The following is a 17,892-nucleotide window of genomic DNA, read 5'->3' on the forward strand; positions in this document are numbered from 1 at the left end:
CCAACAGTAATTACTACGCATAAATAACAACATTTACATTCAAGCAAAGCAGCTACAGGCACAGATTGAAAGTGACAACTCAGATGGCATTCATGAGAGTCAACAGAGGGAGGGCTGCATTTGTGTTTTTAATGAGAAAACCCAGGATCTCTGCTCATTTCCATACTTACGTCTAACAAGCAGAGGGGGGTCGTGTTGACCTGGCTAATAGGGGGTAAATCCACTGGTGCATTATCGGCCGGGCACATTTCATCTAATCAGCAGGATGATGCTAGCAGGCTTAGACCGCTTTTAATTCAGTGCTGCGGGAGAATTACTGTCCCGGTTTCTCATTACATGAACATTAAATCAGTCATACTAATATCAGTCATACTATTCAGGGTGGCTGTGGTTTGGATGTTGGCATTTTGACTCTTCCAGCTGGACTACATCTTTCATGATAAGGCCCATTATGCTATTTTGCATACACAGTGTCTTCATTTGTACATTTGTAATTCAGTCAGAATTAAAATTCAACTAAAGTACAGTAGGAGAGGATAGGGGTTCGTATCTCAGCTATACGCTAACCTTACATGTATTTGTTAAAATTTCCAAAGACTGAGGTCAAGAGTGTTTCCCACCTCTCTTAGAAACAAAACAGAGGGAAATTGGAGTTTTGCTGGCTCAAAGCAAGAGTTAAAATGTATCTTAAACATAATCTTTGGAAGAAAAAATTACTGTGTAACATTTAACAGGTGTGACGACCCTACGCATTGGATCGAGCATGCATTTGTACAGTTCTCACTGATGAATCAGCATTGAGGAGTTCCACCCTGGTTCTTTCCTCCAGAGTGATGTCCACACCATCCAGGACCTGCAGCTGGGGCAGGCGAAGCACCACTGCTGGTCTGTGGACAGAATTGCGTGCCACCTGAAAAACAAAACAAAACAAAACAAAAAGACAAACAAATGTTTGGTTAAACAGTCTGGCTATCAACCACTCCTCAGAAATATTAATTCTGGAGATGAGCCCAGTCTGCTTTGAGGCATCTGGGATAAATATGATGCTATGTGGCTCCCAGTGTATTTACCATGTTCCCAGCAGCTATTCCAGTGACCCAGCTGACAGCAGCACATAGGTCCCTTCCCAGCTGAGGGCACCCTGTATGCCAGGCTATACACCCAGCCTGTACAGCCACAGAACTGCCTGTTCCTGCAGGACACTTCTGCTTTGATGAGGTTGTGAGTGCATGCCAATGGATGTCCATTGAAAAAGGAGGAGACAGACTTTGGCTAGGGAACATAGCTAAAGGATCTCATGCGGTCAACAGCAGGAGGTATTGTCTCCAGGGTGGCTGTTGGCCTCTACCCCCTGGCAGGATTAACCCCACTACCACCACCACCCCCACCGCATGGGAACAGAAGGGGGATGAGATCGAGCAGTAAAGAGGCTACCGCAGCTGAGCATTACCCAGTGGACAATAGACAGGCCCTGGGCTGCAGGCACTGCTAAGGCCTGCATGAGCTCCAGATGGGTGATGTAACAGGGCCAATAGCACACAGCCATTTGGTCAACGAATTTGTCTCTGATGCCAGCCAGTTTGAGGCACAGCAGACAGTCCATCGTGTAATCACTTAATTTGGAACCTCAGAATTACCCTGTGTTAGCGTATCGGATTGTGAAAATGAGAACTCGGCGTGCTTTTGATCATTTGTTCAAGAGATCGTGAGTTCAAGATATGTTCTGTGACTGACAGCAAGTGGATGCAAATAAAGACAGAACCCACCCAATGGACAAACTGCCTATAAAACTTGTTAATACTCACAGGATTGCCAACAACAGAGAGCTCCTTCAGTGAGGGAAGAGTTTCTAATTTGTCAAGCTCTGCGATGTCCTGCAAAGAAGTAGAGAGGCAAAGATTATTTCAAAGTTCTTTTTTACTCATAACCCCTCATTTAGCTGTTCCTTGCTATGTGTTGATAACAGAGGCATTTGCATCAGGGCTGAACCTTTCATAATTTTGGTGTGGGCAGGATGGAAGCAGCTGATGGGAGAGATTACATGTGTGAGCCCTCATTAATCTCATGAGAGACTTTGGGCACGCAACAGGCCATGGGGATGTTTTCTCTCATTCCCAGCTTTATACTCGGACTTGGCTGTGATTCAAAGACGCCCCCACTGTGAGGAATAATGCTCTGGATGATTGCTTTATTTCTATGTCTTAATTGAATGCGTGAAAACATTAAGGAAGTGATGGGAAGAAGGAACCGGCAACAAAAGTGCAAATCGCTCGCTCTGTGTGAGGAGATGCAGCCCGAGAAGCTGATTACACGTTGTCCTGATTGTTCCCCTGATTCTTTATACGTGACCTTCAATCAAACTTGATTCTCCTTAATGCGACCCCTTGCATGCCACAGTGGGTAGTAATGACTCATGATTACTATACTTCAAGTCTTACTTTGCAAATGCAGGGAAAAGTAATACTGCTGCACAGTGAACAAAATACATCTGACACATGTGAACCAATCAGTAAAAGTTGGTAGTAAATCGCAAAACTGCACAAAAGATGGCTGTGACCTCGGCGGTGACCTCAAGAAATCACGGCGTTCTGAGTTATTCATGCAGTTTAATTGAATATGCCGTTTCATTAAAATTGTGAATATAAACATTTTTTTAAAATCTAGCATGCGAGGAGGCTGCTACTACTACCTCTGCTGAAGCTGAATACCTGCAGCTTGTTCATGTCGAGGGAGAGCTTGCGAAGCTCAATCAGAGGATCGAGATGGTTCAGTTCCCGGATCCGGTTCTGTGCCAGGTGCAGCTCTAGGAGGAGAGCCTGGGCTGCGAAAGAGTTCTTGGTCAGAGTTTTAATCCGGTTTCTGTTCAACACAAGCTCTCTGAGTTGGTGAAGCCCTTCCAAGCCTTCCACTTGGTTTATCTCATTGCCTGTTGAGAGACCAAACTTTAGAAAATCAAAACGAACAGACATCCCAAACAGTACCCTAATATTTCTATATACTAACTACTAGAGTAAATTGCACACCCTGAAGAATATAAAAGGCAGAATTTTAGGCCCATATAAACACTTCTTGGGTATTTCTTGCTTGACTCGGCTGTAAACAGTGCTGAAATTACAAACCAAGCTTCCAAAGGTTTCTAAGAAAGAAAAGTAGGGTTGGCTTTGTGGGACAAATCACCCCAGCAAAGCAAAACTCAATCAAAAGCCATCAAAAGCTGTTGAAAAGAAAGTCAATCATTCTTTTCTTTGCGTCTCATCCCCCACCTGGCCTTAGGTCTATTGGGGAGACTTTGCTCTTTGCGCTTGCCTTTTCACAGCCTCTGTGTAGTGCACTTTTAAACGGCTTGCAGAGAAAAGGGTGGCAACGTCAACCATACATACCTTCAAGGAAGAGTGCTTTAAGATTGGTGAGCCTGCTGAGCTGCAGATTGGCCATATTGGAGATGCCATTGTGACTCAAATGAAGCACCTCCAGGCTTCCCATCAGTGGCTCCAGGCTGCCAGTGGGCCCAGTATCCCTTAAACGCAGTTAGAGAAAGGCCGTTTGAAATCTCGGTGGTTAAACGAGCACCTCGTTGTCCCTCCCGCTGCCACGTCTAACTGGTCAGACCTCACAGGTGCAGACCACATCAAGGCAATCACAGTCTGGCTAAACAAATGGATGGCTCTCACAGCACTACATTGTGTAGTGGTTCTGCACAACAAATATTTCATCTAATGTTTATATTAATCTACAGACTAAATAGGTTTTAATTGTTTAGTTTATTGTAGTCTTTACCTCAAAGGAAATGCCCCATTTTAAATGCTTACTTTTTTTATATATTAAAAAAGAATTTCTCTGACTGAAACTCTGACTATAAATAAATTCATCATAGTTTGCCAGCAGCTTCTGTTAAATTTAAGGCAGCTCACACATTGGCTGGTCAGTGCTGCCCCCTCATGGTTAGACTGCACAAAACTCTATTGAAATACTTTTAAAAGAAGCTTGTTTTTGCACAAAACCCATAAATAAAACTACACTAGATTACCTGCTGGCTTTAGATGTGCTCTGTTGGCTGTAGCCACTGGAGTGCACTTTGCTGTATAGTATCTGTCTGCTTGTCAGATGAGTCTGAGTCTTCTGCCTGGGCAGAATTGACTCTATGTGGTTATAGTTGAGACACAGAGCCTGTAAACAATACAACATAAATAATTTATTTGAACATGATGCATTTCCAGCCAGTGTATTACAGTGTACTGGCATTTGGTGCACTGTGTACTTTGATGTTGGGCAGGTGGATGAGGCCTGAGAAGGATGTGAGGTTGCTATGGTCTAAGTTGATGCAGCGCACATTACGGAAGAGTTCTGGTGGAGACAGATCAACTATCCTGTGAGAAAAAAATATATTTTTAAGGCTTTATCTTTCTTTATAATCTGTTTTATTACAACACTGTTATTACCTAATGGAACAGGCCTGAAGGTTTAGGTGTGTGATTTCTGTGTAGTTTGAGTGGCCCAGCTTCTCTGCCACTGTGTCGGTGGTCAGTCTTCCCATAAACATATTCTTTGCGCTCTCACACTCACTTGCTTCCTAGAGAAAACAGCAGAAAAGAAGAGCAATTACAAAATACTGGAAACAACCGCTGTAATATGACTTTTTAAGCTCATACCACTGCAATTCCATCCAGAGCTTTGAGGAAGGGGAGATGAAACACTACATATATTCGATAGTTTTCCAGTTTCTCCACTAAAGGGTTCCCACAGAGATCCAGGATTAGGAGGTTTGTCAATCCCTGAAAAGCAAAATGGTCACATGAGCTCACATAGTAAAATGAATTTAAATTAAATTCTACTCTACTTATTTCACCTTCTCATCCATTTTTAAATGTTAACTAGATGCTCACTTTCAGACAGTAGATGTCTCTTGATGTAGAGATCTGGTTGCTGCCGATGTAAAGTTCAAGGAGAGACCGAAGTCTCTGGATGCCATGAAGAGAAGCAATACAGTTGTTCTCAGCTGACAGAAAAGACAAGCTGGACAGCCCGTCGAGAGTTGAGACGTCCAGACTGGTTAGCCGATTCCCATCTACACTCAGTTTATTTAGGCAATGGAGTCGTGTGAGGCCTGAGGAAACAGTGACCAAATACAGACATGGAAACAATGACGGCACTGTGTGATTTCTCCTTGGGAAGCGGAGAGTGCGACTGACCACTGAGTGTGCAAATACTGTTGTTGTTTAGGGACAGTTCTTCCAGCTTCAGGCAGTTGTCCAGACCCTCGACTTTTGAGATCTCGTTATCATTAAAGGAGGCCCAGCGCAGGTTCACCAGCTTACTTAGATTGATCATCTTGGAAATCCTCTTGTTGTCAAGGTTCAGGGTGGTGATCTGGTCAGCAATTTGGTAGACACAAAAGGTAACGAAGATCAACATCATCCCACCTAGTACCGCTCCTAAAAACGTCTTTACTGAGAAGCCCACATGCTGAAGCTCACTTTTGCAGTCCAGTCTTGGTCCAGTTCTTTACCAAGACCCCAGGGTGATGGACTCAAATGATACAGGAGCTGGGCTGTTGACAGCAGACTAAGAGTGCGGGGACGGTCACTCTTGGTACGCGAGTGTGCCAGAAGAGACGCCTACAAGCAGTGTCAACGAGTCTGATTGAATTACCATACTTCACTTAAAACATTTACTTTAATCCATCAATTTTGGATTTGTTCATTTAAACAACGTCTCTTTACATAGATCAGCTCAACCAAATAAAATCTAGTATATAAGAAGGAATATTGACAAAATCTTCACCTGGTTAATTTTGGACCCAGCTGCCATCTGAACAGCTTCAGCAGCCTCCTCCTCTGCTACCAGCACATCATCCAGGTGTGTGAGGTTCATGAGATGGCCTAGTATGGTCATTCTGACTGCCTCGGGCTGGAAGAAGGGAAACATCTTCACTCAGTCACTTCTACAATTTGAGGCCACTTTCAGTGGTATAGTTTGAAACATAGACTCAGATTCATATTTTTAACATATATATTCTGAGCATATACATAGTATTACTATTGCTGAGGTTCAACCTTGAATATTTCGAGTTATTTTTTCTATTTGATCACAGCACACACCCTGTTCCAAGGATTGTATCGGGTGTCCAGTTTCAGCAGAGCAGGTGTGTGTTTTCTGAGCACAGCTGTATCCTCTCTGACTTTGGTCAGCTTGTTCCAGCGCACATCGAGTTGTTTGAGCTGTCCCAGCCCCCGCAGACCTTCCAGAGTCACCAGGTGGTTAAAGCTAGCGTCCAAAAACTCAAGATTTGGCTGTAGTTTAGGTAAGAGAGCAGGTGAGAGTTCCACTTTATGGCTATGCAGCCACTATTCAGTTTCACAAATAATAGAGAGGGACATCATAAAAGAAGCATTCTTTGACTTAAACACACTCTTAAGTGTTATCTTAACATTATTTTGTATTACCATGTGAGAAATGTCATCAAGGTGCGTGAACTCATTGAAGCTGACAGTAAGATGCCTTAGAGCCGTGAGGCTGGAAATCTCCTTTATGTTGCTCAGGCTGTTGCCATGAAGGTTAAGCACCTGGAGATTCAATGCAACAATGATGGTTCAAACTGAAATGAAACTGCTTCATATTCAACCTCTTATTTAAAACGGCAGAGCACTTACTGTGATTTGACTGAGGACATTGGCTCGGGCAACACTAAGCAGAATTTTATCATCCAAGCTCAATAACTTGGGCTGAGGTTTAAGAACAGGTTCCCTGTTGAGGACTTCTTTGTCCAGAGCAACATCATTGGAAGGATCTCTGTCTGTGCTATGGCTCAGCAGTGTAGGTTTGTCTTTGTCCTAGACAAGGCAAATCAAAATGTTTACAACATGTACTGCCAACAGATGCATTTTTTTAACTTCTTTTTTTAAATTAATATTATAATTAATAAATATGACGTCTAGATAGATAGGTGGGGAGCAACAAACACATACTCATCATAATTCATGCACAGAAACATAACCTGCACAAACAATTGCACTTTCATGTTTCTAAACTCTTAGTTTAGTTTAGTTTCCCACATGAAAACAAACCCATCAAATCAAGGGATGTAGCGCGAAAACTGCAGCTCAGCTGTCTGATCTCCAACCTCAATAAAAAATGTCCTTCATCTATTTAGAGGCTTCCAACCGATGCAGCTAACTCTTAGAAATGATGACGGCGGATATTTTAGATCTGTCACAGGCAGCAGATGAATAACCTGGTCTGTACAGACAAAAGTAAACACATTACATGTCAATAATTGAAGATCCAAAAGTCAAACTCCAGATCTGCCCTCATTTTTTCTGAATAGGAACTTTAAGTGCTTGATCTATGGCATCCAATTCACGATGAATGCGTTGAAGGTAAGCTGAGGTTCAGTACCTTGCCCACGAAAAACATGGGCATCACCAAATTTGTGATTACTAAATAACCTGCACTTCCTAAATCACAGGGATTGAAACTGAGATTTAGGCATGTTATCGCTTTAAATAATGCAGCAATTTTTCAATATCTAAATATTAAAAGATGAAGAAACACCGCCATAGAGAACAATTGTGTTTCGTCTGTGACAGTCAAAGGAATGTATGCAATAATTTACCTGAGTGATGTATTCATAATATATGATGTACTCGGGCAGGACAAGCTCGTGGTCAAACACAAACCACTGCCTTCGGCGGGGACTGGACTCAAGATCAGTGTGTGTTTTCTTGGAGCCAGGTCTTTCTGAATGAAAAGGACACAGAGATTCAAAAATAATTGGGAGTGAAGAAATAAGCAACAACAATTACAAAAAAGGCAACTGCTGTTGTTCCTTTTAATTCAGTGAATACCTTCACTCATTGCAGATCTGTGCTTTGTCTCCACACTGCGATACACAGAGTAAACTCCAGGATAATTGCTTCTGTCCACTGGTTCTCCATCTCGGATGGGCATGCTTCTACCCACGAACACTTTGGAAACATTGACCTGACCTACAAGCAAAAGAGCATTAGCAGTTTAGCTTCTAAAAAAACAGCATAAAAACATAATGAAATGAATGAAATCTGTAAAATGACCTCACCGTGCCTGAAGGGAATCGTATCCATGCTGTGTTTAGTGTGACCTTGGCTGGTCTGGCGAAGTGTGTACTCAATTCTGGACTGCTCGTTCAAACTCAGGCTATTGGAAAAAGGTATAGCACCCTCTTTTCCCATGGCCTAATTTAGAGAGTCATCGCGTAAAAAAGTGAAAGCGTGAGAATAACACAAGTCAAGCATATTCTTCTGTAACCTGTAAAATTATGATATTATTTTATGCCATGTTATACCCCTAATTAAAGATTGTGAATTATTATGTAGTTTTAGTTTGCATTATTCTCCTGAATTAGAAGAAGCTGATAACTATTGCATTAGTTAAACTGATTTGCATTACATTAAATTGCTGACTTGTTGTGAATGAATGATATTGTTTTATGATGCATTATATTGCTGAGTTATAAGAAATACTGTTCGCAGAAGGTTATTGTCTAATTTGTCTGAGTAGAAGAGAACAGAGTGTGCTGGAGTTTTCTGCCCCATTTCAGCAGGAGCAGATAAACAGGGAGCCAAGGTCGTAGCTCAGGCGCTGTGTGAGAGAGAGCATGTGAATGTTTAGGCTTTTTATGATAAGGTGGAGGCACCAGAGGCTATAAAAGTTTGAGCAATGCTCCACCATTTTGAGATTTTGAGGCTGTCTGCATCAGTGTCCATCTCCCACGTGTGTGATCATTAAATCATCGTTTGACTCAACCCGGCCGGACCAGTGTTGTTATTGTGGTTTTTTCTCTTGTCTCCATCCCCAATATTTGAACCTTAACAGCTTGGGGGCTCGTCCTGTGGTATTGGGGTGGAATTTAAAAGTTTGGACGGTCCGAGGTTGTCGAACGGACAGGCACGAGCCAGTGGTCTGATGTGAGTGGACAAAAGCCGGCTTATCTAAAGGTAAGGCACTACCTGTTGAATTATTTCCAAAATGTGCCAAATTGGATATGACTAAATTAAAGTCTACTCACTGAAATTACTGGTAGAGTGTCTGTTTTGATTTTGATGAGAATCACCGTGTGTTATGCAGTTAAAGTTGCTTAAGAATGTTTAATGAAGTTGAAGAAATATGAAACTGTTCTGGAGGTAACAGATATAATGTTGGGTTTGAGTCCCTGGATATTGAGCTGAAGGCTCAGGTAGTTTGGTAGGGAAATTAGGACAGAAACTGTTCTGGAGGAAACAGAGACTGGTTAATAGTTTTACAAATTAGGTCAGAAACTGTTCTGGAGGTAACAGATACTGTTTAATTGATATGTTAAAATTTGTCAAAATTGTTTAGGTGAAAATTGTTATAGGACGGCACTGGAAGATGCTAAGAAGCACATAGCCCGGAGGTTACGCTCCCTCCTGGCCGTGGACGCGCGGTCTTGACCTGTCGGCGAACAGGGTTAGTTCAGTTTGGTTTAACTGTGGGGTACAGGGCATCCTGAAATAAGCTAGGAGTTAGAATCTCCTCACCGTTTTAAATGGTGTCATGTGCTTGTTTGGACAAAGTTAAATTGAGTTAGGGACTTTAGAAATCAGGCCATAGGCTGTTCTGGAGGAAACAGATACTGGTTAATTGATTACAAAAAAGTTAACTTTCTTTGGTTGGACCCGTTAACTTAAATTTGTCGAAATTTGTTAGGTGCTGAATCTGTCAGGCCTGTCAGTGATTGTAAATATAAGACGTCTTTGTAATATAAAATAGAAGAGTTTTGTCTGAGCTTTGTGTGACCCTGTGTGTGACGACAGCGCACTGCAGCGCTGCGAGCTATTTTTAGACGGTGTGTGAACATGCAAAAGAGCTGTGACGCGCACAGAGGACTTTGCTTCCTGTTTAGCGTGTTTTTGAGTTTTATAATTTTGATTTGCAAACAATGATACATGCCTGTAAGTAAAACGCTGATTTTACTGATTATGATACTACAAATAAGGTGTTGAATGACTAGGGTGTGAATGATGTTGGAGTTTAAAGCGGAAACTCAGAGAGGAGTGTGTTGGGAGACTGGCATGTAGTCTGCAGTGCAAAGGTGGGCGTCTTGCCTGCTAGTCTATTTAACAGTGATGAAAATGATATTAAATAAATCTCTCAGTGTGTTGATACAGGTGGCTATGGGGCTGGACCAACTGCCCCCACAAGCACGGCGGCCGAAGCAAAATTATAGTAATGGAAACCAAACTCAGCAAGAATCAGCAGCTGTGGAAAAGACAGCAGCTAGCAGAGAATTAAAGGAGAAATTAAGAGAAGTTTTACACATAAAATTGCGGCCAACAGACTTGTGGAGGTTGGGAAGGCGCCTGGAGCATCACAACAAGAAGGTGAAACAAAAACACACACAAGCAGAGAAATGTGAGTGAGAGGCACGTGCTAGAGAAATGCCTCGTTTGAGAAAAAACGTTAAATTAGCCCATGTACAAACGCACATACACGCAATGAAGAAACAGCTTACACCCATGAACATGTGAAGATTTTCCAGCAACTTTAAAGCAGTGAAGCTTAACATACACCCGCCGTTACACAATAAAGTTTATCCACTACTAACAAATAAACCCTCTGGGTTGCAGGACAACAACTTAACTTCAAAAAAAGAAAAAAATCACAACCAGTGATAACACGACAAATTTAGTGGTTAATAAAAGTCAAAATTGTGACATGTTTTCTTCTGATTGATTAATACAAGTGATTACTGAATGAAAGAAAATTCCATTTTTGTGCTTTAAACATGATCTTAAGAATTTTAACATGTACCTGTGTTGTCCTGTCAGCTTGGTGGGTTATGAGAGGATTATATGGTGAGAAAAAACAAAAAAAAAGGGGGAGAGAAGGCTGACACAGGGCCTGGTCCCGTTGTTTTTCCCCTCTCTGAGTAACACAGCCAATACAACATGATTTTCCTGTTCGTTTGTTTTTGTTTTGTTTTGTTTTTTCTCTTTATGCTTGATTACAGGCTGCTTTGTCGGCCCGGAAAAGCCGAGGCTGACCCTGGACTCCTGCTCTCCCCTCTACCATCTTTGCTCTCTCCTCTACCATCTTTGATGTGACCCTGACCAAATGCTAAAGCAGCTGAACCCGCAACAACAACTTGAAAATGTCAACAGTGCTGCAGGAAAATGATCTCATGCAGCAGAGACGGAGAGCGGTAATCCAAGGCCCGTTTCACTACACGGGGAGATTTCTGTCAGTGTCTTTTCTTTCTGAGAAGACTGAGAAAGGCCCGGCTCCCACCACCGATTCTGACCACCTTATATAAAGGAATTATTGAGAGCATCCTGAGCAGCTATATCACTGTCTGGTTCGGGAACAGCACCATGCCGGACAGACAAGCTCTACAGAGGGTTGTGCAATCAGCTGAGCGCACCATCCGCTCCGAGCACCCTGACCTGCACTCAATCTACAGCAGGCGGTGCTGGACCAAGACCAGGAAGATCGTGAAGGACCTCAGCCATCCCAACAACAGACTGTTCTCTCTGTTGCTGTGTACGTGACAAATAAACATCTGGATTTGGAAAACGAGGCACTCGCAAAGCCACCAGCATTGTGCCTGATTGGACACACCCCTCTCACACACTCTTTACATTCTTGCCATATGGAAAAAGACAGCTTCAGCTGACAGAGCTGTGACGAGACGCCCATTAAGCCCAGATGAAAAGTGAGGCCGAGCAAAACCATGCTGACCTTAACCACTCTGCATTAAAACTGTGCAGGACAGTGACGGACCAACAATGACCATCGGGCAGCAAAAAGGGCGTGCCAGAGACAGGAGGAGTAACTGAGGTCAGGAGGCACCTCAGAATGGACAAAACACCAGGAGAAAATAAGCTGAAGGCACAGGTGTCGGGGCTCGGCCAGGAGCTGACCTCTGAGAAGAGCCGAACAGCAGAGCCGCAAAAGGCCGTGGAGCAAAGCAAGGAAAACATCAATGGACTTTAATCTGATTTCTACGGAAAAGACTCTGAGGTTTCTGCCCTCAATAAGACCTCGAGGCATCAGAGCAGAAACTGAGCATGGCCCAGGAGGAGCTAGCTGAAAATCGAACCCATCAGGCTTGGAGTCCAAGACACCGGACTTGAAATCAGGCCGGAGCATCCTGGAGCTAGATGAGCAGTGTGATTTGTCCGGTCTGCTATGGAGCAAACGTTAGGGGGATGGCTTCCTGTCGCCTCTGCCGTCCTCCGATCGCTCAGCGTCCTGGGCTGCCCAGCTCTGGACTGAACGCTCGGGCCGAGACACCCAAACAACCATGGACTCCATTCCCCTGGAATGGGACTACGACTACGACCTCAGCCGTGGGCTTGAGAGTGCAAGCAGGGATCCCAGAGAGCCTTGAGGCCTGTGTTAAACTAACAGAACAAAGATTGAGGTCTTCCACTGGGGAGGTGGAAGCTGCAGACTCTCCTATACACCTTCTGGATGTCAGCCGTTCCACCTGCAAACAAACGGACAGCAGTCGCACTTCTGCAAGCAACAAACGGACATCCAGACAATTGAGCTGCGTATCAAAACCCTGAAGGAAGACCGAAGCAAAAGGGTCAAGTTAAGGAGGAGCGAAATAAGGAGAAGATGCTGGACACTGGAGAAAAGGACTGCCTCAATTGGGGCCAGAACCAGTATGGACAGAACTCTGAGCAGCAGCACCAATGGATGCAAACAGACTGAAAAGGAGGAGGGCAGGACCCAGGGCACGCTTCAGGCCGTGGTTTACCCAGAACACTACAACAGGAAAGTGATGAACACAAACACCCACACAAACACACACATCTACATGCACCGACTCAGAGTGAAAAGAAACATGCATATGAACATATGCACTCGTTGATTGAGGGAGAAATGACACACACACACACACACAAATTAAAATGTTGATTCAATGAACTGAGAAGTGATCCACACACACACACGCTGATGCAATGAAGAATGCTTTACTAACAAATGCTGCACACAAACATCCAAATACGGAGTTGGTTACAACAGCAAGAACTGATTGATTATTTATTGCTTAAATGTATTTCATGCCACGCAGAGGGCATTTGTGTAGATTTAGAGGACATGGTCTGAAGCACTTTGATAATGAAAACAATGTCTGTGCGTGATGTCTGTTTATGGCTCAAAGCCTCCACTGAATTGTTTACTGTGCTTCACACAGTCTAACAAGGAGCAGTGGTACAGAGCGAAAATGATGAATGAATGGTGTGAGTTTTATTTCGAAGAGATTATGAAAAGGTTGTGTTGATTCAACTTAGTTGTTTACGTTTTTGCCAAGGTAAAGAGTTGGTGTGTAACTAGTGTCCACTATTGAGTCAAGTAAATCCAACATGTTTTGTTGGTGCAAAAAGGAGTTTTGGTTGATCTTTGGGTTTTGTTTGACACTAGGTTGATTCTATCAGTGAGGTTTGGATTGTTCTCTTTCTCTAAGAGAGAGAAAGATGGTTTGAACTTTGGACATGTTTGCAATGGGCCCCAGTATCTGTTATTATATGAGTGTTTTATTGTTTACGTTTGTTTTTGCTTTTGTTACAGTGCACTGAGATAAGAACATCTGAGAGGTGTGATCCACCGGTGGTGATATTTTGGTATTTTGTGAGTTCCTGATTTAACAAATCAGCTCTTTAATCCAGGCCTGAGAGATTGAACTTTAAAGCGCTATAAAATATTCTTATTGAAAACAGTCGCAAAGTATTTTTTCTCCATGATTATAATGAGCTTGGGAGAAATTCACTTATATGGGACACTGATCCTGAAGCCTAAAAGGATTGCAGCGAGTCAATCCAGTCCAAAGAAGGAAAAACAAACAAGGAGCTGTTTCCTTTAAAATGATGACGTCATCTTGCTGGTGATGGAGCCTCGAATAGGCTGCGCGTGAGACTCCATTATCAGCAACTTTTGGTATGAATGTGTGTGGATGTATGCATATGACTGACGACTAAAAGTCATGGACTGACGACTAAAAGTTTAACTGACTTGATACTGAGACAAAAACGGTGCTGACGTTAGGATTATTGAATGTCCACAGACAATTCACCCAGCCTGTAAAAGAAGGGTGGATGTTTTGTTTTGCTTTGTTTTGTCTGCAAGAACAGAAGAATGACAGAGACTAAAGAGCTGTAGCTTCACAGCAGTGTGAACTGCAGACTGAACCCTTTGGTTGCTAATTTTGAGCTACTGATGTTTGCATTAAGGAAATTGTGTTTTAGTAGCTGTGTTTTAATTAAGGTATTACATTATATTGTTGGGAATATTAAATGCTAAAGTGAAGAAAAGGTTTGATCCCACTCATGACTGAGCATGTTATTATTAACCATAGTGGGTCACTATAGAGAGTCAATTAATTTTAGAAAAAAACAAACAAACAAAAAACCCTCCACCGAGGTCTATGAATAAGAGGGGAATGATAGACAGCCGCACTCAAAATGGAGATATGTAATGATAAACACTGGTCCCCGTCTTTTGGGCGCTCTCTTGAAGTAGTCAATAATTTAAAAGTAAGATAAAATAACAGGGGCATGTGCTGAGGGGTGGTGCTGCACAAGAACAAGAGTAAAATAAAGAAAATATTGTTTTTAGAAGTGCAAATTAAAATGTACCATTACACTCAGAGGATCAATATGAAGCTTGATATTTGTTAATTTTGAATGAAGTACATGACTGGTGACTGTTCTGTCCTGAGCTTTTGTTTTTACAGCACCCGCTTGATCACACCAACAGTTTCTCGCCACCGAAGAGGGGTACTTGCAAAAATAAAGAACGGGGAGGAACATCATCAAAACTGGAAAAAGGTAATCCCCAAAGGGGGTGATAACGCCATAACTTTCACTATGGTCAAATTCTCAAAATTTGACCCTCAAAAATTCTTCAAACATTTAGACACAAAGTGGAGATTTAGATAAATATAATGTCGTAAACCACATAAGTATGAAGTATTTGATTCAATAAGATGGTGAAATAACAAGCAGCAAAAGGTTGATCATGTTAATGGTGTTTATTCAAGGGTGCAGAGGAGATTATTATTATTAAAGACAACAAATGAAATAACGAAAAGTAGAAGTGGAAAAATTTGCGTTAACGGTAATAAAATCAAAAAAAAAGAAATACTAACTAAAACTGTACTGAATGTTCACAAAACTAACTAAAATTAACTAGATTTATAGCAAAATGTGTTTGGTTGCATTGATGTGTGCGTGCCCTGCTATAGTGAAATTAAGGTAGTACGTTAGTCGAGTCGTCTGTGTTGCTGCTCCGTTCACGCGCAGAATCAGGTCAGGAAAAGTTGGGAGACAGCGCCAGAATAGAATTGAGGATGATTTTAATATGACTGTTTTGTAGACATAACAAGAGTCTTGTAGTGGAGAGGGACGTAATGTCCTCCTGAGACCCAGAGAATAAGAAAAAACAGGGAGAAAATATTTTCGTTTTTTCTTTTTTCTTTTTTTCTTTTTTCTTTTAAATGAATCAAGTGTTATTAAAATAACAATCTCATAAGATGAAGATCAGGGACCAACCCAGAAGTCACTGACACTTCACTAGCTGTAAACTATTGGTTTAGGAATAAGTGATGGCACTGAACTTTCTATTTCACAAAAGTCAATTTATTTAGGATATCTGAGGAAGTACTGATTTTATTTGGAGACACAAAGGAACATTTGGCACTTCCCTCATCTCACATCTGTTTCATTGTTGTACCCAATCATTCTACAACTGAAATGCCTTGGACTGCTAACCATTTCAGGCAAGTGGAGTGAACCATATTTTGCTAGACTCTCATCAGATTGGGGCTTCCTTTTATTGATCTTTGGAGAGAAGTCTTCATTACTGGTATTATTCAGGTCTTGTTCACATGTTTGTCCCAGGTTTCTCAGCCAAGAGGAGCTTAAACTCCAGATACTGTGAGTTCCTTTCACACATTGAGATCACTGATAACTTTCAGCAACGACGTGATCTCGTAGAAACAATTAGGTGTTATGGATTCAACTATAATTGCGACTCTTATTTTTTTACTTTACTGGAAAACATTTCTGCATTTTACCCATATTTTATTTTTAACTCAAAATCAAAATTCCAGATTCTACTACATGTTGGTTTTGCACCAGATGGGACGACAGATTTCAGGTGGCCCTGTGTCTTTCTCTATTACATCTGCCACTGCATCTCGATAATCTTCTCTGTGGCTTTTAGTGGGTCCTGACCCTCTCATATTTTGAAAAATCTATGTTTGAATCTCCCTTAATAATTGTGTTAAGAATTCTCTCCGCCTTTGTCAAAAGTTGGGTATTAGGAAAAAGTGAAATAAATATAAATATAAAGTCCCAATGTGTAGAGCACACATTAATAAATTAGTCATGTTCCCTGTGAAAGTAAATGAGCCTAATTCTTAAAGACCCCTGAAATTATTTACTAGATGTTTATTTTTGAATAAAATAAAAATCTGAGTTTAACAAAACATTTTAATTGTAAATATCAAGCTTACCTTTCTTTCTTCCATAAAATGTGCTTGTGGGCACGCCAGCCATTTTGAAAAGGTGGGAAAAACAATTGGCAAGGCCACACCCCCACACATGGGATATAATTTTAAAGGTTCTGTTGTCCTCTCTAAGAAACATCAGGACTTAGAGGAGTGGCAAGTAGAGTATGAGAGCTACAAGCAAAAAACTAAATGTGTACTACAGTGCGCAAAAATGAAATACTGGGTCATCAGGGGGTCTTGAGGGACATTTATAAAACAAAAAATCCCACAAACCTTAAAAGTGCACTTGAAAAGCTCACACAAGAAGGTTAACCTAGCTTACCTAGAAGACCTCATCAGGGGGAGCACACTCCCCCTCTTTTTAGAGCTCACCCACTTAACTCGCATCCCAAGAAAACAGCTAACCCCAGATAAGGCAGCGTGATGTATCCCGAGATAACAGGACTGGGACATCTAAATAAAGGTGTGAAACAATCGCCTTCAAAAGGTTATCAATTCACTTGAACCAAAATTAGGACCACTCGGTGCGGCAAGAGTTAATAGTTATTAGTCTCAACACCCAAGGATAACCAGAAGAGCATGATTGATATGATGGAACTGAGATTTTGTTACACTTAACTTTTGCAAAACACAAATAAAACTAAATTGAAACTAAGGATTTTCAGAAAATAAAAACTAGACTAAACTAGCAAACAATTGGTAAAAACTAATTACAACTGGCAAAAAATTGAAAATCTGGAGTCGAAACTAAATAAAAAATAAAACCTAATGAAAATGGCGAAACGTTTAAAACCCTGGTGCAGAGATTGGCAAATCTGACCAGGAAAAGTATGAGATGGATTGTCAGGACAGTCAGCGTTAAAGCCACTTTTGACAGTCCATACTAGGATGGCATTGGACATCTTGGGGGTGGGAAGGGGTTGGTGTGACCAAGGTGTGGTTTGGCTTGTTGTATGTATATTTGAGATCATATGGCTCTGGATGGACCGGTTACCAGGGCATGGAAGGAGGACAGACTCATTAAAGGAGGAGAAGGAACTTGCTGGGATTGGAGATCCTCTGGGTGAGTGGTTGATTAAAAGCATGCATAAAATAGAAGTTATCTGTTGTTATTGATTGGTAATAGATTGATAATTGGCCACATTTACAGCTGTATTGACTTGTTGTGGACGTAGTCGACTTCAGGTTTAAACACTCTAATTAACAGGTTGAAAATAGTGACATTAAAGGAAGAGTATGCAGCACCACCCTGTCAGACGCCAGTGATGGTGGAGCTCACTGATGAATCAGGTGAGCTGGATTCATGGCTGATTCAAAACTAAGATCCCCCTGCTGTGGTCAGTAAGGGGAGAAAAGGGGGAAATAAAATCAAGAAT

The 17,892-nt window shown here is 41.8% G+C and overlaps 1 protein-coding gene across 4 annotated transcripts in view; it reads right to left on the reverse strand.

The window, feature by feature from the left end:
* The window catches only part of lrrc9 (leucine rich repeat containing 9), a 31,410-nt gene that overhangs the window by 2,926 nt on the left and 10,592 nt on the right, over positions 1-17,892 (reverse strand). For 2 of the 4 annotated variants that reach the window (XM_085390682.1, XM_085390681.1), the window contains exons 13-30: positions 8,075-8,210; positions 7,845-7,985; positions 7,613-7,737; positions 6,651-6,830; positions 6,444-6,563; positions 6,099-6,290; positions 5,782-5,907; positions 5,475-5,615; positions 5,190-5,367; positions 4,884-5,104; positions 4,650-4,772; positions 4,440-4,570; positions 4,259-4,367; positions 4,028-4,167; positions 3,381-3,517; positions 2,709-2,926; positions 1,806-1,874; positions 785-910 (exon numbers count right to left, since the gene is read on the reverse strand). In XM_085390682.1, coding sequence (XP_085246808.1) covers positions 785-910; positions 1,806-1,874; positions 2,709-2,926; positions 3,381-3,517; positions 4,028-4,167; positions 4,259-4,367; positions 4,440-4,570; positions 4,650-4,772; positions 4,884-5,104; positions 5,190-5,367; positions 5,475-5,615; positions 5,782-5,907; positions 6,099-6,290; positions 6,444-6,563; positions 6,651-6,830; positions 7,613-7,737; positions 7,845-7,985; positions 8,075-8,210 — 2,613 coding nt within the window. Of the gene's footprint in view, positions 1-775; positions 911-1,805; positions 1,875-2,708; positions 2,927-3,380; positions 3,518-4,027; positions 4,168-4,258; positions 4,368-4,439; positions 4,571-4,649; positions 4,773-4,883; positions 5,105-5,189; positions 5,368-5,474; positions 5,616-5,781; positions 5,908-6,098; positions 6,291-6,443; positions 6,564-6,650; positions 6,831-7,612; positions 7,738-7,844; positions 7,986-8,074; positions 8,211-17,892 lie in introns of all 4 variants that reach the window. The other 2 variants (XM_085390680.1, XM_085390678.1) reach the window with 1 other exon arrangement.

Source organism: Rhamphochromis longiceps, linkage group LG19 (genome assembly GCF_057381845.1).
Source record: "Rhamphochromis longiceps isolate RC_006_pf linkage group LG19, R_longiceps_female_GT1.1, whole genome shotgun sequence".
Taxonomy (NCBI): domain Eukaryota; kingdom Metazoa; phylum Chordata; class Actinopteri; order Cichliformes; family Cichlidae; genus Rhamphochromis; species Rhamphochromis longiceps.